Raw genomic sequence first — 21588 nt, 5'->3', positions numbered from 1 at the left:
TGCTATACATTTCACCCGCATGCACATGGGAAGTCTAACACATCTCCAATGTACCTGCATGAGCCATCTTCACCAACACAGCACTGGGGCATTTATTTCTGCCTGGGAAATAGCACAGAGAGATTGAGTAGCTCCGCATAAAAGGAGTTGGGTAAAAGTGTTTGATGTGAAATGTGTGTGACTGACAGACACCAGAGAGACAGACAGGAGAGATGTAGGGCAACAGCGAGACAGACGCACGCAGAGAGAGGCGAAGAGACAGAGGAACCAAGTGGTGCAGCAAGAGAGACAAAGCATGGTGGAGAGGAACAGAAAAACAGGGGAAGGAAGGGGGAACCAGAGGGGCCTTTGTGACCCCCTGGTGACACGGAGGGGTCAGACAGGTGAGACACGGGAAGCGGGCAGAGAAAGGGAGATAGAAATTGAGAGAAAGGGAGCGGGAGGGACAGAGAAAGGGGGGCATGGGTGGACACAGGCAAGACAGAGAGAAGGGTCATACAGGGCATGCGGGGGCCGGTGCAGACATTCAGAGATAGAAGTAAAGCAGAAGCACAGAAGGGATGGGGCAGGGAGTAAGGGTAAAGTCAATGAAAAGAACTGGGATGGTCATTCCACATCGCCTGCTGCATCCTGACATTTGATATACACCACAGCAGGCGTGAGATATTCTTGCTCTATACACGACAATATGGGTACAACCACGGTACAGTGCTAAAATGGTGCCACTTGGGTATGGAGCCACTATCTCTGATTAAAATAAAGAGAAAAATGCACCTAATCCCACACTACACCTAGTCAGCAGGTTAATGGTGCCTGCAACAGCTTCTGCCAATTCCCATGGTTTGTCTTATTTATAATTATCAGTCCATTCTGCCTCTATATTACATTTAGGAAAACAGAAGCTACTACTCCACACAAAAATCATAGGGAGCTATTTCAAGTGTGTGCCAGTCATGAAAAAAACCTACAAAACACGGATATTGCAATTATCCAAACCCCAAGCATGGAAAACCCATGAAATTTCAGGATTATAGTTAAACATAAGTTGAATATGCTAATATCCTTAACTCGGCCCTGATAAAATACTAGAAGAAAAGTAGGTAAAAACACGTGGAAAAACCCACACAGGTGTTTGTATTCTAATTGGGGAACACAAATGCTAAAGCACTGTAACCCTGGTCAGATGGGTCTGCAACCATTTTTCAGGGCTACTGATGGAGAACAGCACAGAAATTTTAGCCTTTACCCTTTAGAGTTATAATCAAATGACAGCTACCTAAAGGATAGCAGTGCATTAAAACTATTAAAGTTAAATGATTTGTTTATGTAGGACAGAGTTAAGGTTGGCTATACCATAACAAATATACTGACAACACAAACAGCTTGGAACAACTCTGGTACTCATTTTCTTCAAGTTAAAGATCCAGACTAAAATTAGAAAGGGTAAACTCTTTAATTCCCAACGTATTGAAAACACTACAATTTGATAAACAGATACGTCAGAGTCTAGCCTCCAGGGAAGCCTCCTTCACTTTGCAGATGGGATAGTGAGACTGACCATGGTCCCTTGTCAGATCACCCAGCAGGTCAGTTTGAGTGGATGGACATGCTCTGGGAGGAGTTTTATGACTAAGTGCACACAGACCTAGCTGAGTCTAGAGCAGGAGCCACAGCCTCAGGCAAACTTCCTCTCAATCTGCTAACCTTCTACCACTTGCCCATGTCCTCTACTTTTCCTCGGTACTATTCCCTTTATCTTGTCTCCTTCCTATCACGACAGTATCTTTTTCTAATTTCCTCCTAAATCCTGACTTTCATCTCACCTTCAGTCCTGCTGATGCATAGGAACTGTGCATTCTCTCCTCTTCCTGGAGTGTGAGCTGACCTTCACAAGATTTCTCTTATGAGGACATTTCTTGGTAGAGCCTCAGGAGTGAAAAGCATAAAATACAGGTAAGCTGCAACTAGGGCTTAGGTCACCCTACAGCATGCTGAGCAATGTTCCTTTTTTTGATTACATTGAAGAGGGCTACTTAGGATAGTTGCTTCCTCCACACCAAAGACCTGTACGACCACTGCTTCATGCAGCACCTTAAACTAAACGTCCTCCCTTACTCTACACTACTTCCAATTCTCCTAAAGAAGCCATAGGGTGAAGGAAGAAATAGCCCTAGCTCGCTTGTGCTGCTCTGCAGTTCCTTGGTAATTGGAGGGAGCCTAAATCTGATTACCCTAAGACAGCACCTGACGTTGAGAAAATAATTCCAGCTTTCATTGTCAAAGGAGCAGAGAGACACTGGTGGTGTCATGAGCTGCACAGCTCAGACATGAGTTATCTGCTATGAATATTTCGGTACCTTATTTGCCCTGGTCACAAAGTAGATGTAAACTAAAAAACTATTTCATACAGGCATCTAAAAACTCACTGCACTCATGTTCGCAAATGCTCCAAGACCTTTCTAAAAATGGCCTAAGGAAAAGCAAAGTAACCATATTTGTAATAAGTTTGAGTGGTGCACCTAGCTGTCATTTTTGTGCCTGATTAGCGGCTATAGGCAGTTTTCCATTTATTTCCAAGCAGCTGCTAGAGAAGAGCTGCAGGCAGATGTAATCTGGAGACTGCAGAACTCTGCTCGCTGTCAATTTCACACCAGCACATTACTTTCTTCTATCCCCATTTATTATTAATCTGTATTTATATCTAACTCTAGCTCTTAGTTAGCCTTTGCCAGAGGCTTAACCATTAGACGTAATTGAGGAAGGAGGGGAAAGAAGAAACTGCCATAAATCAGGCTTTTACCTCTCCATATAACTACAGGGAGGTGAGAAATGGCAAAGCTCAGGCTATTTAGGAAGACAACAGCTTGCACAGTAGATCAGACCAGGTCAAGTCTCCCTTATCCTTAGTACTAAACATGAAAAGGAAACATCCCTATCACAGAACTTTCCTTCTAGTCATGCTCAGTTCCTACTTTTTACAGGGCTTTATATCTCTTTTATATTTCTATCCATTCTAATTCAGAGGATGTTCTTATACTTCGTGTTTTCTGAATCCACTAAGCTCTCGGGCTCAGTGAGACCATGTCACGTTTGTTCTAAATAAGCATTGTACAAAAACATACTTTTTCCATCAGCTTTCAATGCATGGCCTTTTAATTTAACAACAAGACCAAACTCAATTATGAAAAGATAAACAGGAGTAACTGATTCACTTTGTCCTTCCCAAAGTAAACAATTATAATTTAAGCAGCAGAATTAATACCACTTGTTTTCTACTCATGATTTTCTTTTTAAGGCTTCAAATCTTTTTTCATCTCTTGCCCATTTCTTTTATTCCTTTTGAATAGGGCTAAACAGTGTGTTCCAGGTGAGACATTCATTTAATGAAGGCATTCTATTATTTTCCAGACTATTTCTTACCCATCCTTACATTTTGCTCACTTGTTTTGTTCACTTTACTATAAATGAGATGCCCACTCAGTGTCATCTTTCCTTCACAGGTAAGATGAATGTACTTCATTGCAAAGAATGTCCATAAGTTTTCCAAAACAGAGACAAAGATGTTGCATATACATGCTGTGTATGATAAAGTTTCCCACAGCAGTGTGAGAGGTATTCAATTTATTGCACACTTTTCCCAAATGTTCCCATATATCCAGACAGCCTGCAATCCTAAGAAACGCTCTAGGCTTCGGATTAGATTTTTGGAAATTCTTCCCCAAGTCTTTTCCAGCAAAAGTAGCTTCAGCAGTCTACCCGGCCAAAGCATAAAATCATTTTACTCTGCTTGATATAAGCATTATTGTCTTCAAGCATCCAGTCGGAATGGGAATGCCGTTAGAGACTCGGAGAAGTCATCTTCCACTTCTTTCGTATTCAGTCATAATGAAGGCTCTTCAGCGTTCCTCCTCCAAACCTTTTCCTTTCAGAGAAGCCAGGAATCTAGAGACAGGAAAGATACGTCATCATGTCAGAATCAGCATGAGCTCCCTATAGCTCACATTCGAGTGCCTGTTACCAAGCCAACTGCAACAATGCCTTCCTTTTCCATGCCGTCTCCAGAATCAGGACTAAAATGCTTCACCTTACTGCTAGAGAAGCATATTCAATTAATTAAACAAGAGGCAAAACTTGAGTATGGCTCATTTGTTCTGTGGAGCTCCTTAAGGCTTTTTGGCAACGAATGCCTTAATTTCTTGGGCAAATTCTAAACCAGTTAATTACAGATCTCAAAGTCCGTGTTTTCCCCGATTCAAATGCATACAAGAATTTCTCCTCCATTTGTTTTTAAAACTATAGAATAGTATTACCAAGTTCTATTAAAGAGCTGTTGAGACTTTATGCCTTCTAACCTGGACAGCAGCACTTCAATGGTAGTTCAAAGTACAGTTTTATCAATTGCTGAAAGCTTTAAGAAAACCATCAGAATAGAAAAGGCTGCAACAATACAGAGGATTAGCACTCCTGCTTTTGCAGCCAATCTGTAGACACTGCTTACACGGTGAACAATGAGTGCTTACAAAGAAAATCTACTTGAAACCATCAGAAGCTTCTCTGGTTTAAGGGTATTTCAGATTTGCAATCCAATGCACCTGTGAATCGCCCCAAAAGAAAGAGACGCACTGCTTTCTAATACTCTATCAGATGTCTGTCCTATTGGTGGCATCATAAACCTATTTGATTACAATCCAGAATAACTTTTAGATATCTAAATACATACAAAGAGAAATAGCAGACCCAGTAAACACATCCTCCCAAAACAATTCCACACTTTCATAGGAAATACAATATATTTAAATGGAAGGTGTCAACCAAGCACTACAAATCATGCCAGGAGAAGGTAGGCATGTATGGATGGTATGGTACAAAAATGTCATTTACAATACAAAGTAGATTGCTTAGGTTACACATTTCATTGGTAAACTGAGAAAGCTAGAGAGCTTACCCAAAATAAAAGTCCACTAAAAAGCCCACAATTTAAATGTAGTTAGGCTTTTCAGGCCCAAAATGCAAAGAGATATACAAGATACTCATTCAGGAATTGTTTTGTTCATCTCTGAAAAGCAATCATCTCTAAGGGAAAAATCAGGCAGATTTTGCACAAAGGTTCGTCTCAGCAAAACTACTCTGGGAATTGGAAAAGGAAAAATGCAATCATTATAACTAAAAAAGTGGAAGAACACCATAGCTCAAAACTTATCTGCTTTAGCATTTTTTTAGATAAAAGTCACTAATTAAGAGTAACAATTATTTATCAGAGGTCTGATCAAAGTCATAGCTATGAACAATTTGAAACTTATCATTCTTTTCATCCTGAAGAAGTCTATAATAGAAATACCTCAAAACACGAGTGATCGAAGAGACCTATTGTAGAAAACCCACAAACACATTTGTAAGATTTACATTAAGTAGAGCATTTCAAATAATAACATTAAGAGGTTATAATGAAATCTCCAGCTCCTATTTGGACTGGCCACTACCTGAGATTTGTTTTAAGCTTTTAAGCTGTTTTCAGTGAGGCTGATGAAAGTAGTCATCAGAAGGCTGTAATCTTTGGCACACGGCCATGAGGAATATAAAGTTAATCCCTGGCTAGCCACTAAAAATGATGAAATAAGAAAAATAAAAATCTTACATCATGCATCAAAGACAACCAGCACACAAGCAGATTTCTGCATTAAGCTATTATCCCCATGAAAGGGAGACTTTGTTACACTAGAATGTGGGGGGGGGAAGAGAGAGGGGAGGAAAAAAGGCATTATGCAGAACTGAAAGAGGAAAAAAGCAAATTTATTTTAAAAAGACACAAAAATGCTCAAAGAAAGTAAGCATTCTGTAATTTGTGACTATTTTTCCCCACTCTCCATAAGGGACTTTCAGCACGGCTACATCTAACGATACATTCAATTGTATTTCAGTGGTGCTATTCATGGTAGTTTGCAAACACCTCACAGATATGGTAAGTGGAACCTCACTACTGCCCGCATAGCGGACTGCACCCAGAAAGGTGGGGGCACAAAATGTTGAAGTGGCCTGCCCAAATCAGGAGAGTCATTTTGCTGGTTCTTCACCAACTGTACTGAAAACACAGTTAATTCAGCCATTTAGGAATGAATTACAAGCTGGTATCATACTGCCATTTTCCTTGTGGCTCCACTGGTTCTATGAAAACTACCTGTACAAAACACAAAATTCTAGTCCCAGCTGTGCAAAAAAAGCCTTTTCATTGACCTTTATGACAGCATCTCTGGCCTAAATCTGCAACCAAGCAGCTTGACATTGACAGATCTGAAAGAGATCATATTTGCCCATTTTACCTCACGCCTGCAACTTCTACTGTGTTAGCATACTTAATTATTTCACTGCCAATCACATTACAGACAAATACTTCAGATGACAAGTCAGCCATTTTTCTGTCTATCCAAAACAGCTGTGCTCCCATAGATTTAAAAACTCGATTACCAGCACAGATTATCATTTAAGTCACGTGAAGCCCATGTTTTAAAGAGGACTCTGTCAGCAGTTCACATTACACAGGGAGAAACAAAACAAAAAAGGAGGAAAAATGACAAACCTGATTGCCATCTCTTAAGAAGTACCTCTTCTCTATGACCTGGGAAAAACAAAGAATGATCTTAGCTGGCATAGCATATGCATAACCTTGGGAGCACTGAAACTCACGGCTAACTGGGACAATGTTTGAACCCACGTCCCCTGCTCCAAGCTTATTGCTCTAAGTGCAAAGTGCTATTACACATAGAAGGAGTTGCCACCTCCAGACATTCTTAGTAAAGCTGTGTTATCCTCAACTTCTAAATATCTAATTTAGTTATCCCTCTCTAGTAATGGAGGTGATGGTTTGGGTGTCTCCTTTTTCCATTCCTCTCTGCAGGCACAGCAGTTCTGAGCATTAGCAAAAGCTCATTGTGCAGGTGCATAACAACTCCAGTGGTTCCAAGCAGCCTCTGGGCATAGATGATGCCTGAGAAGAGGTAGCATGACTCGCTCTCTGAGAATGATGCACAAACTGTCTGTGCTGAAAGGTAACTATGGAGGCAGTACTGTCAATCCAAGAATCAAAAAGTGATTTCTATCACCCTGTACAATCTACACCCTCCTTCAAAGAAAATTCAGGCCAAATTTCCTCTAAAGCACAATCTGTTACAGGAGGTGATCTGCTCCACTACGATCGCTTTGTCCAGGGGATTCTTAAACCAGAGCGTTCCTTCTGTCATTTTCACAGTAGGCCTTGATGTTCTCTTGTGCATGAAGGGCGAGTAATATGCCAAGTTTCTTAATTCCCAAGGCTTGCTTTAATCAGGAGCAACAGAGCTAACCATAGTCTTCTAACTCCCCACATTACCACCTTAGCACACTGCAACCCTCTGGCCTGCAAAAGGACTCCAAAAGTAGAGTGTCTCTGCACATTTGTGAGTTCTTTTTCATTACTCTATGCAGATGAAGAATTAGCCCTTCAAGCATATCAGCTATTTTCTGGAGGTTTCCAAAAGCAGACAAATCTTTGGCATCCCCACACCTGGCTTGAACCAACTCAAAAAATGGAACGTGAAAGAGCAGCTAACTGTCATTCCATGTTCACATTACAGACAGCGTTCAATACATAGAACAATAAAAGATATTTTAATTGACTTGACTTACCTTATCAAAAAACCTGCTTAGCTTGACAGCATTGGATGAACCTGCAGCCAGGTAACGAGGATTAGTGCAATCCTAGAACACACAAAAGACAACAAACCAAGCACAAGAATTCAATGCAAGGAAGCCATACACATGGAAATCAACATACCCTTTCCCCTGACACATGCACATGCAATCGGCTAGGGAAAACACTATATATCTGCTGATTTCTGCTCCATGGTCATCTGAGAAAAGAGACCAACTTCTGTTCTGTGAAGCAACTGGAGAATTCTAAGTGCCCCCCTATGCGCTCCACGTCTTCCTTCTGCCATCAGCTATACTGTCAGCCAATAATTTGTACCGGCTACACATGAGATTGTGCATGTGTGTGTATATGCAAGCTTTCACACAGCACATGTATATTTATATATATATACACACATATTATATATACATATATATAAACACAGTGATCTTGATGTTTCATTCAAAGATAATCTGTGTCAGAACTAAGAACAGGAAAGAAAAAATTTAACTCCCAACCAATCAGTTCTAAGCTTCAGTGACCTTATCTAACACCCCCTACACCTCCCCTACAGTGAAATAAAGACAATTGTTTCATCAAGCAAGGGGGACAGGCAATCAAAATGTGCATGACTCCAGCATTACTGAGAAAATCTCCAAAAGCCTGACTTTTGCAACAACATCTTTACCTACTAAAAAACAGAATTGCTCCCATATAAAAGAAGAACAACAGTGGTGACAAGGATACTAACCAAATTTATCTCTTCAGCATTGAAATCCTCAGCCAAGAAAGCTGTTCTGGTCAAAACTTCATTCCGCTTAGTTTCTGGGATCTGATCCAGCTTAGTTCCTATTACCAGCAGTGGAATCTGGTTATCAGCAAACTGTTCACGGTCGTAGTCACTGATGAGGGAAACAAATACAATTCTGAATGAAGTGATGGTCACGTAAGCGGGCACAGCGGTGCCATCAGTTCGCCTGTTTCTTTCAAATAACGGTCATTTATTTATTAAGGGTCATTATTTATCTAAGTGAGAATGTGCTGTATCTGTAAATTAAGGAGGGGTTTCTCCATCTAAGTCACTACAAAGGGACTGAAAGGAAAGAGAAAAGAAACCATGAGTTGGATTTCTTCCTGGCATAGATGAACTGCAGAAGCAATGCTAACACAAGCAGGAAAGAAACAGGAATTCCAAGCGTATGCAGCCACCAGAGACTGATCACCTCTGAACATCTAAAGTTCCTATATATATACACTTTTAAAGGAGGGACAGTGACATAAATTGCAACTGTGAAGCACTACCCCTTTCCACCTTAGATCAACGAGGGTTGCAATAACAATTCTGTGGTGGCAAGTTACTAATTCTTCTATGTTCAAGTAAAGGTAGTCACTACAAGTTGAATTCCAACAAGCTTTGATTCAGATATGACTAATGATCACAGATAGCCTCCATTAATTCAATAATATTGCAATTAAGTGTCATCACAAATCCAAGCTCCAATCATTCCCCTCACACTGGTCTTTACTTTTTACCTAAACTAAGGTTTCTAGGAAGTAATTTTATAACCCACAGGAAGAACTTGATCAAGCAATTGCTAGTGGCGGAGTATCTGTCCCCCCAGAAATAAAACTTTTGAAAATTAATACAATTATGAAGAACCTGTATGTGAAAAAACTGGAGAAATTTGTAGTTTACACAGTGCGAACCCTCTTTCCCTTCTTCCATGTTTCTACAGAAATACCTGTGTACCAGCACAGGCAGATAAAAAATTGATACTCTTCCTACAAAAAGTTACCCTTTATTATTGCTTCCCTGCTCATGTGTGAGGTTTATCAATGATCCTTGACTACATGCATAACAGGAGCAGAGATACAGGAGCAAACACTTGACAAGACGTTGGAAAGCTGATCATGAACATGCTGTTTAAGCAGAGTTTTCTAAGCTCTTTTTTAGCCACACTCCTGAAATAATTCCCCTGCTGCTCAAAACAAAAAATAATTAAGCAAACTTCCTCAGTCTTAGGGCACTGAGAGAAAGCCTTCTGGAACAGAGACATGCCATCCCATGACACTTTCTGTACAAGGGCTTTGCATGTCTCAGTAGAGACACACAAGTCTTTGTGTATCAGGAACTGGACCCACTCTCACAAAGGCCTCAGACAAATGACGGACGCAGTAAACATCTTCTCCCTTGTAGCAAGGTCTAGGCCATACAGTTTGGGAATCTACTGGCAGAATGGCCTGATTGGCAACGAAAACCAAAAAGTACAGCCATTTTCTTTGATACCCCCCATTTCTTTCTTTTCTTCTTTCTTTCCTTTATTCTTATCTAGCCACATCTAATTTTGTGTGGACTTCAAGTAGCCTTAGGGATGAATACTGACTTCCATAACAGCTTGGAATTATTGTGTCTTAACCCTGCAGGTATGTTTTTCACTCACCCATTTGTCACGAGAACTCCTGTTGGAGCAACATCTCTGTTGAGTGCTTCCAAAGACCAGCGATACAAATTCTGGGATGATTTCTTGTTGGTTAAGTCATGCACTAAAATTATCCCTAAAGTGAAATAGAAGGCAGCAAGATGCTATTTAATGATAGATTTTTTTTTCCTTATCTTACCAAAATGACATCTGCAGGTTTCCAGATATCTGAGAATGAAGAAAAGGAAATATAACCGGTTCAGTTACAGTGAATGAGTAAAGCTGAAAATATCAGGATGCAACAGGTTTTTTAAAGCTGCTTATCAGGAATTGGATAAGAGCTAAGAGAAAAATCTCATGAAAGGAGGAAATGAACAGCCGCCTCAGGGTTTAATCTGCAAGAGGCTTGCAGGCATTCCCTGATTCTGCTCTGTCTAGTCCTAGTGATACTCAAATTCTGTATTACTGCAGCAGAGAATTTAGGCTTTCTCTGTTTTACCTAATTGATAAACATAACTATCTTTTTGTCACACAATCTAAGAACTCTAAAGGCTGTTTCTTTGTTTCAAAGAGTTTAGAGAGCCCTATTGCTTTCCTGCATTTTCAAAAACCAATGCTACGTACTTGGGGAGGTGTCCAAAGGGGAAACAGACTCTGATAAACTTTCACAATCCACCAAATAGCTGGTAGAAATATGAATTAATAAGATTCCATGTATTTAAGATTAAGCTTCTAGCATTTTTCATTACCATGATCCTTCAAAATGTAAATTCTGAGATAGAAAAACAGCCAGCCAAACTTCCTAGCTATGCTATTAACAGACACCCACTTCTGATAACCACAGTTCCTAACTCAATTACTAACTCCTGCTAGCAAATTTCTTCTATTTATTCACACCTTCTGCAACCTGTGGAATATTTCCACTCCCTCTAGACTTCAGACCATCATTAATTCGAGGACAAAATGGAATTATACCCCTTATCTTCATCAGGATTCATTCTCAACACACTTCACAGCCCACAGGTGGAGAAAACGTATTAATTTAATCTTTCACCTTAACTCCCAAAGGTACCTCCCACTGTAAACACAACGAAAAAAACACATTTCCACAAATATTTTCCTCTACTCTACATGACTGTGCACAGACTCTCCTATGAGAGTTCCCAGCATATCACAACCATAGCCCTCTTTCAAAGCATTTATCTCAGTAACAGCCTAAAAAGGCAACTCAACTGCGTGTCCATCCCCAGTGTAAGGAGAGAAAGCCTGACACTCTTCCTCAGTTATGTTTTTGATTGGTCAGTTCCCTTATCCGCTTCATCAAAAACCTACAGTTAGTTGCACAGGCAGGAAAAGACTATGTCAACATCAAAAAAGGGCAGGCAGGACTACTGAAGGAAATGTTCCTCCCCCATTAAGATCCACAAGCCCCAACCTTACTGCCTAGTCACCGTCCTAGACTACTGCAGTCCACGCACCAGATGCAGGGACACCAAAGCAGAAGATGCGCAGTCAAACCAAAAACAAACCCTACCTAACCTTGTCAACAACCAGGTCTTGCCGACAGCCTGCACAGATGCTGTCACAATCAAACATTAACTGTCTTTTGATCTCAGGTTTTCAGACCACTGCAAGCCCAGAAAGCACAAGCAGTCAGGCAGAAGGAACGCATTCATCTTCTCTTCTTACAACAGGTCAAACAGAGGCAATTTGTGAGACAAGCTCTAACAAAGGAATTAATCTAAGGAAAGAAACCAGAGCCAAACCAAACTACCAAAGTCAACAGTTTTCATATGCAAGCTGCCTAATAATATCTTTTGGGCAGTGGAGATAAATAACTCTCTTTGATTAACGTCATCAACTGTAATTCAGACATGTAAGTTCAAGATTTCATCTTCTAATGGGCTGTTCTAGGATATTTCCAAGTCTGACCCACAGTCACTGGCATACTGTGGATTTGGTGTCAAAAAGGAATACATTTTTTTAATAAACCAAAAGAGGCTTGTTTTGAGGGCACAACTCAACTCAAACCTTATTTACAGAGGTCTGGTTAACAACATAAGCAAGAGATACCTACACACGGTTTTCCTCCTGGGAATGGAGGAAGGAATAACGAGTTAAATAATCACAGAGCAAAATGTTTATTGAATGGCTAAACACATTATTGAAAGGCCCTCAAATGATTTGGAACAAGAAATTAGAATCAAACAGAACATTTGAAACAGATTTTTGTTAATCTGGTATACATCTATTCTTAGTGAACTATCCTTAGATGTCAAAACAATTGAAATACTGCATTATTAAGCTTATAATCGTTTATTTGCTCTTATTAGTGGTACAGATGAACTACTAGGCCTTAAGTCAGTATCTCAACAGAAGGCATAAAATACTACTTTCTATCTACAGCAAGTTGCAAGATTCAATTATTAAAAATCATTTGGCAAATTAAATGAGCAGAGGCAAGATGGTTATCAGCATATTGCAATTTTATGGGAGAACAGTTCAAATTTGCCAGGGTAGGATTTAACTGTGAATGTTCACATAAATTCAAATAATTATTTCCCTGCTGTAGGTTTTGGAACCAAACATAAAAGAAAATACAAATCATATTTCTGCATGTATACGAAGCCTGGGAAGGTGAAGGCAACCTTTATGTCTGCAAGTGTAGCTGGAAGGGACCCCACTGCAACTACAAAGACTCCCTGCTGTGCCAGCTGCGCAAGACTGAAGTGAAAGGCTGATGAAGCTCATCTGCACAGGTTTGCCTAAAATAGCTTTCCAGTTCAAAACTGAATCCATAAAATTCTGCCTATGAATGGTATCAGTTTCTTTCCTGTATAAATGTACTGGAATCAGAAAAGAGAATAATATAGCCCTCATTCAGACTTAAAGGAATCCTGCCTCAGAACCAAGAGACAGCTCATGACAGAAACAGTGATAGAACCAGATTTACACCAAGCAAACTTACCGTTCAGCAAGTTATAAAATACTGCTCGTGTGCTTTTCACACTAGTGGCGCTACCCACTGAACCTCCAACATCCCACAGCTCAATGTAGTAGGTCTTCTCTTCTGGAGTCCCTTCTTTGTAGTCATGGATCTGATGAAAAATTCACATCATATATAACCACAGCACCAGCTCACAGGATTTAATCAACACAACACTTACACATTCAGCTGAAAGGATTATTGTATTTGGATATAAATCTGTAAATTCTCATGTTGATACCATTTCAAATCTCTCAAATAGAAGAGAGATGGAATGAGTCAAGCAGCGGCCGCTGGATACCACAGCTCATATGAGATGGAGCTGGGTCAGTCAGCAGGGAGTATCCTTTCCACCTCAATATTAACAAATCTAATGCTTCATGACGTGCTTAGAAATAGCATGTTACTAAAGCAGATGAAAAAGTAAGGTCATGACTTCTTACAGGTGTTGAAACCCACATGGTAGCACTGCAAGAATATTAACACAGGTGACCACATCAGATTCCAACGGACCACATCTTTTTCCTCTCCAAATTCTCATTGACAACTCAACTGAATTAGTCAATCAACATTTTTTTCCCCAGGACCTGCTAGGTAGTTTTGCTCCACAGTCAACCAGATTGCCATGTTTCTTTCCCCAAATTTTGGAAATATATTTCAGCATTCTTTGAGATGAAACTCATAGGCAGTAAGACAGGATCATTCCTAACCTATGGCAACACATTTCAAGGAGAACGCGGCAAAGAGCCACAAAGGAAGAACGCATTTATCACCACCCCATGAGAACTGTAGGTTGGGCCGAAAAAATATTGTATGAATATCATCATTCCTCTAATAGCAGGTCCTGCAATAAGCAGAGAGGAAAAGAAGCAACCCTATGGTCACACTCAGTACCCTCAAATTAAACAAGCAAATTGTTTTTCCCCAGCATGTTTGGCTGACAATTTAGTTGTGCATTAAGTGCTTCTCGGGGAAGCGTGTTTTAAGTTGCGTGCCTTCTGACTTAAACTGGCCGCTCCATGACTTGTAACACACCAGCGGCCACTGCAGTAAGGAGAGGCGCTACAAATGACGACTATCTTGTCTGTTTTTGACAACCCTGTAAGGTCAAACCTTGCTCACAGAAGCGCCCAGCTCATATTTAACACTACTTGCTTGAAAAGATTAATCTCTCAGCAAAACAAAACGCTGAAACACACCTCTTTCTGGGGCAGAAAGTAATGAAAAGAAGAAAAAAAAAAAAAGTTAAGGCCCTTCTCTTCCACGTTAAGCAAGGGCTACCAAGAGGTCGGGCACGTCACCTACTCGAACATCCACCGAGCAGCCCACTGTCCAGGACGGGTTTCCCAAAACCTGGTTTTGGCATAAGAGATGAACAAGCGAAGACTTCCCGACACCTGCAAGTGCACACAGAGGACAACTGCTGGGACGCCACGCCAGGGCAGGTACACCAAGAAGCGACGGGCAGAAGCACTAACTAAACGCGGATGGTCCCGGCAGTAAGCGGGTAACGGCCACCGGTCAGAGCCCAACGGCCGGGGCACAGGGGGAAGGGAGGCAAGGAGCAAAGTCCAAAGGAACCAGCGGGGACGCCTGCGCTCCTGGCCACAGGGTAGGCGATCGGAAGCGAACAGGACCCCCGAGCACCGCGGCACAGCGAGCAGGGGCTCCCGCCGGGGGGGTTTCCAGTCAGGCGGCGGGCAGTGGTGGGCGGAGGGGGCGGGCGAGGGATCGGCGCGCCGCGCATGCGCCGCCCGGCCCCTCCGGAGGGGGCCCCCGCCCGGCTCCGCGGCGAGAGGGAGGGGGACGCCCCCCACCCTCGCTGTGCGCGCGCGTATTGGGCGGGGCGGGGCGGGGGGGGCAGCGGCGGGGAGGGACACTCACCGGAGTCGCCCAACACCAGCACCTTGACCCTGTCCAAAGCCGCCATCTTACTCTACCTAGCAACAACCCCCGGAGACCACCGCCCTCTCCCGGCGCCGCCAATCGCGGCGCAGGCTCCTGCCGCTTCACTCAGCCTATTGGCTGTCTGCTCGAAGAGCCGGCTTCGTTTTCGCTTTTGATTGGCTTAACTCATGTGAGGGCGGGAACGCTGGGGGGGGCGGGCTTTATGCGATTGGCTCGCTTTCCTGTCGCTCACCGCTCAGTCACCGAGCGGAATGCGTGGCGGGTACAGCGGGAGGGTGGTACAGCGCATGCGCGGTATACGGAGCGTCGTTGGGCAAGACGCCCGGCGCCCTGTGACGCCACAGGCGCGCGCGGTTCTGACGTGCCTTTGCGGAGCCGCCGGAAGCGCCGCTCGGAGCGGGGAGAGCTGGAAGCGGCGGCAGGTCAGTGCCGGCCCCGGGGAGCGGCGGCCGTGCCCGCCCCCGCCCTGCGGCGCCAGAGGGGCCTCGCCGAGGTCCCCCGCCGGGCTGCGCCGTCCCGGAGCTAGCGGCCGTCCCGGGCGGGGACTCACGCGGTGCCGCCGGGTGCAACGGCTGGGCGCCCCCTCTCCTGCTTCACCCCCGGGGGGGCCCGTCGCGGAGGCCCCCGACCCGGCGCTCCGTCCCGGCGCTCCGTCCCCCCAGTTGCTTTGGGTGCGGCTGACGGGCCGAGCACGCCGGCACCGCCCGCGGGGGTTCGTGCTCCCAGCACGTTGTCTGGCTGGGCCGGTGCCCTGGGCCCCCGCTTTGCCTTTGGCTCCGTAGCACCGTCTGCCTCTCCTCTTGCGTTGTTTGTGGGGTTTTCTTGTTTGGTTTTGCTTTTTTTTTTTTTTTTGAGTGTGTGTTGGTTTTTTTTTTTAGCAGATACTGCTGAACCCCTCAAGTCTCTTTGCTACTGGAGCGTACACGATCAGATGTTTGAAACTCAATACATAAACGAGGGTAGGGGATGGGAAACTGTGCAGATAGCATAAAAGATTCTCTACTCTACTTGGCTTTAAAGCTTAGTCTCCTGCTATAATCTAGGAAGCCTGTGCACTTTGTAATTGGAAGGAAGCTGCAAGTTTATGGGAATCTGAGGAGTAGCTGACACTGTAGCAAATCTAGCTCATTCCTTTTTGCCAGGCTCAACCATTGATTGAGCCCATACAGTGAAAACATTCAATTTTCCAAGTCAGCGAGATATTTTCTTTTTGTGCATTAGTTTTCTTCTGGTTTCAGGAGCTTGCTGGTTCCAAGAAGCAGGTGAACATCACATGTCATAATGGCACTAAGCTATTAAATGGCTTCAGTTGTCAAACTTGTATCATTACAAGTGGCTCAGAATGAATAAGGAAGATTTGCATTCTGAAAAGGATGTTTAGTGCACAGTTAAGGTACATATTCAACCATCTGCATTTCATGAAAATTTTTCAACCACAAAAGGTAGAGTTTCTTCTCTCATTGCCTGCACTGGCATGCTCTTTCATCTGCTGGTTCTGTTGCTTATCAGACTTTTCCACTAGCCAATTAGAGTGTTTTAAAAAAACTAGTAAAAGGAAAAAAAAAGGTATTTTCCTGCCTTTTAGTGACATAAATTGGTGCACAGGAAGGGCTTGTGAGTGCCAGAGCTGGCATGGGAGAGGGCAGAGCTGTACGCCTGGGAAAGGAGCAGATACCTTTCTGGCAGCAATAAGTGATGATGGGAGTTTCATTCCTACCTTCCAGTTCATTTAGGATACTACTTGCAGCTCACTTTCAAACAGGATGCTTTAGGGAATTGTAAACAAGAAACTACTTGAATTAAAGCTAACTTGGTATCTTGTTATATAGTTTCTCTGTTTCTTTATTGTTTACATCCACAGTATATGCACTTGTTTGCTGCATCCTGATGAGCTAAAACTTTTCTGAACCTAACACTTTCATAAATCTTTATGTTACTTCTTTCCTGAATTCCTGAAAGTCAGACAACATCACCCATGTCCTGTTAGAAACTTAACAAGGAAAACTGATGTTAAGCGTACTGTACGTTAATGTAATCATGACTTCTTAGGCTTGGTATTTATGACAAATGCTCTTACTTTTTTTCCTTTAACCCCCCCCCCCTCCCCCAGCCCCAAACCTTACAACTTCATTATGTGAGGGCCAATGCTAAAGTGCCTTCAAAATAACAGATCTTCTTCTGCTGGTATATGTTCAAATGAAAGTGTAAATTGTAAGAGTTTCTGATCTCCATGGTTAAAATATTCTAGTGGCTTTACATTACAATTGAGTCAATTTAAAATCTTTGCAACCATGTGGGGACAGCTCACTCTTCTACATCCATAGCCATGCTTTCTTTTCTCTGCTTCATGTAGGCTCTATTCTGGTAACATAGATGATTCGGTTCTTGAACTTTTCCCCCTTGTCCTTCCTCTAAAAGACCTTAATTTTTTGGCATGTTAGCTTTTTACTTTTTATCACCTTGATTAACCTTGCTACGTGAATAGGCAACTAGCAAAATTAGCACAGAACGGATGGGGGTTGTGGCTGAAGGCTGGGAAGGAAAAGAAAGACTTCTTTATGGGAGTGTATAATTTGACTTAAGCTGAAACAGGAAATGTGTACCTTCACTATTCTAGCCACCAAGATTGGCCTTCAGTAAATAGTGTGTTCCTCTCCTTTTTTTTTGTCTACAGCTACAACTGTAAAGAGTTTGTTAATGTTGAAGTACTCCTAAGCGTTACATCTGTTTGTATACATGCATGTAGGTAGTCCTTTAACTTGCGGACGTCTTGTTATTATGTGAGGTTTAGATTACAAATGTGATTGAGAATTACATTCCAAGCCTGCATCATTCAATTTCTACCTTGCGCAGTTAGGCCTTGTGGCCTTGTGTGGTTCCATATATTTTTACTTGTGAAGTTAGGTGAAAATGTCCTAATTTCAGCCAGACTCTTCAGCCTTTCCATGTGCAGCTGCAGCACAACTTTTCATCTTAAGAGAAGAAAGCCCTTTGATACCTGTGGCATCCTGGTTTCAGTTTATGGAATGCCAACAAGAAGGTAGGATTTGAATGAAAACAGGTTGTTCTTTTCTCCTTTAATACTTTGGGGCAGGTCTTGCAATGAAAATACATGATTTCTCATCAAGATGTAATGCAGGAGGAAGGCTGAGCAGCAGTGTTCCTGAAGTCTTCAGGGAATGGAATTCAGTAAGCTTTTGGTAAAATGCCAGAAGACTTTGGGTTTGCAACTGCTGTGGGATAAAGACAGTTCTGGATAGTAGGGACATATTGCACAGATCATCCACTTGCTACAAAGAAAGACAAAAAAAAGCAGACTTGAAAATGGAAGATTCTGTGCCATTTTCTGGAAAGGAGTAGTAGTTGCTGAGGCTACATTGTACAGACATTTAAAATCTCAATGGCAAGTTTTCCCACTGTAGTTCTGAAATTTGTGCCTTCCTTCTCTGTACTAAAGAAGATTCAGAATCATTCCCCTCAGCTTAACCTCATCATCTTCTGGAAGACAGAATTTTAAATTTTATTAAAGTGAGAGACTACAAAACTAGGATCTGGTGTTTGCAAGTGACTGCTGGAGTGGGATATGGTATACACTAGCTCTTGGAAGGCTGTTGTACTTTGCCACATTTACAAGTGAGGGACTCTCATCTTATAATTTGATTTTTCCTGAGGAAACAGTGTCAGTGGTGTAAACAAGTAATTTATTTGCTTTTTTTTAAAATCTTATGGCAGAAGCCTGCAGAAACATTTTCCAAACAAATCAGCAAAACCTGGTCTCAGATTTAGTGAAAACGAGCACTAACAAATGAGATGTGGGGAAAAATAGGAAGCACGTTTCCAAATGTGAACAGTATGTCTGATAGACTAATGTTCCCAGCCAATGCTGCAACTCCCAGGTTTTCCTCCAAAAGAGATCAGGGGTGTTACAAAGGGTTTGTATACGCAAATGAGTCTGAAGAGTAGTCCACATCCTTTTTCAATATCCCGCTTTTAAAAATGTTTACCTTGTCAAATATATGAACAGTAAGACTTAATTAAATTTTTTGAGGTAAAGTTACTGGTGGAATCAATATAAGCCTCAAAGTTACAAGTTAAAACAAGATGATGTTCATTTGCAGTATTGGATAAAAATTCAGGTTAATTTACTGCCTGACTTTATGCTTTCATAACTTGTAGTTCTAGTTTCATCGACATTGTGGCTTCTAGGTATCACTTTTTTAACATGTGTCATCTTTTTTCTCAGCTTTAGTCAGGAAAAGCAGGAAGAACATATCCAACATCCTTAGCACAATTCCTGTTAGAATTTGCAAAAGGATTCTTGAAATCTTTGTACATAGAGAAGAAGAGTTCAGTTACTTTGTTGCATCAGGAAAGTCCTGACTAGTGGAGAAGTTTGCTCAGCTGAATTTCTGGCTTCTTTATGGTTTTTGGTCCCATCATACTGAATGGTTTATTTTGTGGTCACTTGTTCTTTTCTCTGTTTCCTTTCTGACATCTCTAGTTATGCTCAAGACCTACACCTCATGCATTTTACTCAACCTGAGCTATGGTCTCCATTTTGCAGACTGCACCCTGATTTTTTTTAATCCCACAAATCTGGTTGTGTAGTGTAACTTTAGGTCTTTCTTCCTAGAGTTGTCTTTTATAGCCATGTCAATATTTATTCTTACACTTAGAGAATTTTTTTAAAAAAACAAACAATTGTCTAATTAGGATTGCTGTCCTACTGTGGTAATATAAGGCAGCAACCCTACATATTCCTGCTGTACCCATAATACTGAATTGTATTCACGTAATTACCCAGAACAATTCCCCTGCAGCTGTCTCTTTTAATAAAGCCCATATTTAAATTTGGAAATTTTTCATTTGGGTGTTTCTGAATATCATCCTGTCCAGCGTGCTTTATTATTGGTGCTGTAGGTGCTTACCACATAAGTTATTTATCTTGGCCATTGTTTTTCTTTTGGTTTTTTTCCCCTGACAGTGTCCCTTGGTGTTCATACATTATTAAGGTCAGTACAGACATTATTATGAAACAGATGCACATCCATTAAAACCTCGTTAGGAGATGTTATCGTATTTCTTTGCACACGTAATTAATTCAGGTTTGACTTACTGCTTTGATGGAAGGTGAAATCACTGCTCAAGGCTGCAATGGTAAAGTCCCCTGCTTTTGAATTTTAAACTGATATTCTTGTGGCACTGGATTACCATTTGTGAGCTGGTTCACTGTCTGTCTTGCCTGGTGAAAGGTAGCCTTGACCTTCATGTAGCAAAGCTTGATGAGGGTGTTCTTTGGTGGTTTTCTTTCTTCCTTTTTTTTTTTAATCTGACACTAGTCAATTGGCTGTCCCACCCAAAGGCTGTCTTCTGCAGGATTTAGAATTCAGTGCTTGTTAATCAACTTTTTGAACTGGAGATGAATGGGAAAGAATGGTCTGTGGCATTTTCAGAATGCTTGTATTACTATATATCCATGTCTGGAAGAAAACCAATGTTACACTCAAGATGCCTACCGTTATGTGAGGATATAGAAGATTTGGACATCACTAAAAATCCCCAGTAGAGGAGAAGTAATTGTGTAAAAATTCCTGGTCCCACTAGATGAAAAAAATATTTTCTAGTGATTGACACTAAGAAGTATTACTAAATCTCTTAACTGTTGCTGGAAAACAAGGGAAAAGTATATACTCCTAGAGGTGGTTTTATTTATTGGTCCCTTGTAGGTCTCAGTTTAAGCTGTTTGAGTGCATTATTCAGAAAAAGGTACCTTAAATCTGTTTCAAAAGCAGCTGTGGAAATCTGCAGCTGTCTTATCAATGAGATTCTTGCAGAGAAGATGCTTGCCATCAGCTCTCAGATGAGGTATCCAGAATGAGATGTGCTTATTTAAAACCAGTTTTCTCCATTTTTTGTTACAGCTTATGTTCTGAAGGTCACTGTGCCAACTGCAGGTTGCGTTGCCAAGTTACTCTGCAAGGAATTTTTAGTTGACGGTGAATTGGTGAGGAGAGAAATTTTGCTTGTTTTTGAAATCAGCACTTAAAAACCTTTTGACTTTAAAAATTCAACTTTTAAACATCTCTTCTGGGGTGCCAGATTTTATTTAAAATTGATCTTTACATTAATGCAATACTGTGCTTAAACTCTGAATAAGAGTTAATCAGTTTGAATAAATAAAGGCTTCTGGTCAGCAAGATTTATCTTTTAAGTGACTGAAAGACTGTAATAATACCAACAGAATAGAATTGACTTTCAGGGACAATGTCCTGTGCTGGTATTCAAATTGGGTCTGACTTAGAGATTCACAAATACTGTGCGGCTAACTCATGATGGAACATCCTTTATTACCAACAGTTCTACCTTTAACGCAAAGCTCTATAAAACTGTCCTTTTGTGTGAGAATAAATCATTACGTATGTGGCATGCAAAAGAAAGCTAACTGACTCTAGAAGTACTTGTTTCACAGCTAATTGATGCTGTGATAAACATATTTTAATTTAATTTCCCTGAAGGGAAGCTGGAGCTGGACATCCAAGCATTGTTTTCTGTAAGCTATTCTCAGCCTGCACACCAGCAATCAACAGATGTTCAGTTCATTTCAGTTTGAG

At 41.6% G+C, this 21588-nt stretch overlaps 2 protein-coding genes across 5 annotated transcripts in view; one reads left to right on the top strand and one right to left on the bottom strand.

Annotated features, from left to right (window-relative positions):
• Nucleotides 1-1437: 1437 nt before the first annotated feature.
• RABL3 (RAB, member of RAS oncogene family like 3) lies at nt 1438-15087 on the bottom strand. Of its 2 annotated transcripts, XM_054813659.1 has the most exons (9): nt 14954-15087; nt 14375-14466; nt 13052-13181; nt 10105-10219; nt 8415-8565; nt 7660-7731; nt 6575-6613; nt 5339-5364; nt 1438-3942 (listed from the first exon to the last, which is right to left on the bottom strand). In XM_054813659.1, the coding sequence occupies exons 1-9, from the start codon at nt 14997-14999 to the stop codon at nt 3897-3899; spliced, it is 717 nt and encodes a 238-aa protein (XP_054669634.1). In that variant the 5' UTR covers nt 15000-15087; the 3' UTR covers nt 1438-3896. The 2 variants fall into 2 exon arrangements, with proteins under 2 accessions (XP_054669634.1, XP_054669635.1); XM_054813660.1 differs by lacking the exon at nt 5339-5364.
• A 195-nt stretch (nt 15088-15282) lies between these two features.
• Nucleotides 15283-21588, top strand: part of GTF2E1 (general transcription factor IIE subunit 1) — a 54933-nt gene continuing 48627 nt past the window's right edge. Inside the window, exons 1-2 of one of the 3 annotated variants that reach the window (XM_054813654.1) lie at nt 15350-15399; nt 20899-20981. The gene's annotated coding sequence lies outside the window, so the exon portion shown is untranslated. Of the gene's footprint in view, nt 15400-15855; nt 15937-20898; nt 20982-21588 lie in introns of all 3 variants that reach the window. The other 2 variants (XM_054813656.1, XM_054813655.1) reach the window with 2 other exon arrangements.

The sequence above is a fragment of the Grus americana genome, chromosome 1 (genome assembly GCF_028858705.1).
Source record: "Grus americana isolate bGruAme1 chromosome 1, bGruAme1.mat, whole genome shotgun sequence".
Classification (NCBI taxonomy): Eukaryota; Metazoa; Chordata; class Aves; order Gruiformes; family Gruidae; genus Grus; species Grus americana.
Note: the sequence above shows the minus strand (reverse complement) of the source record. Positions and strands in the feature narration are given on the sequence as shown.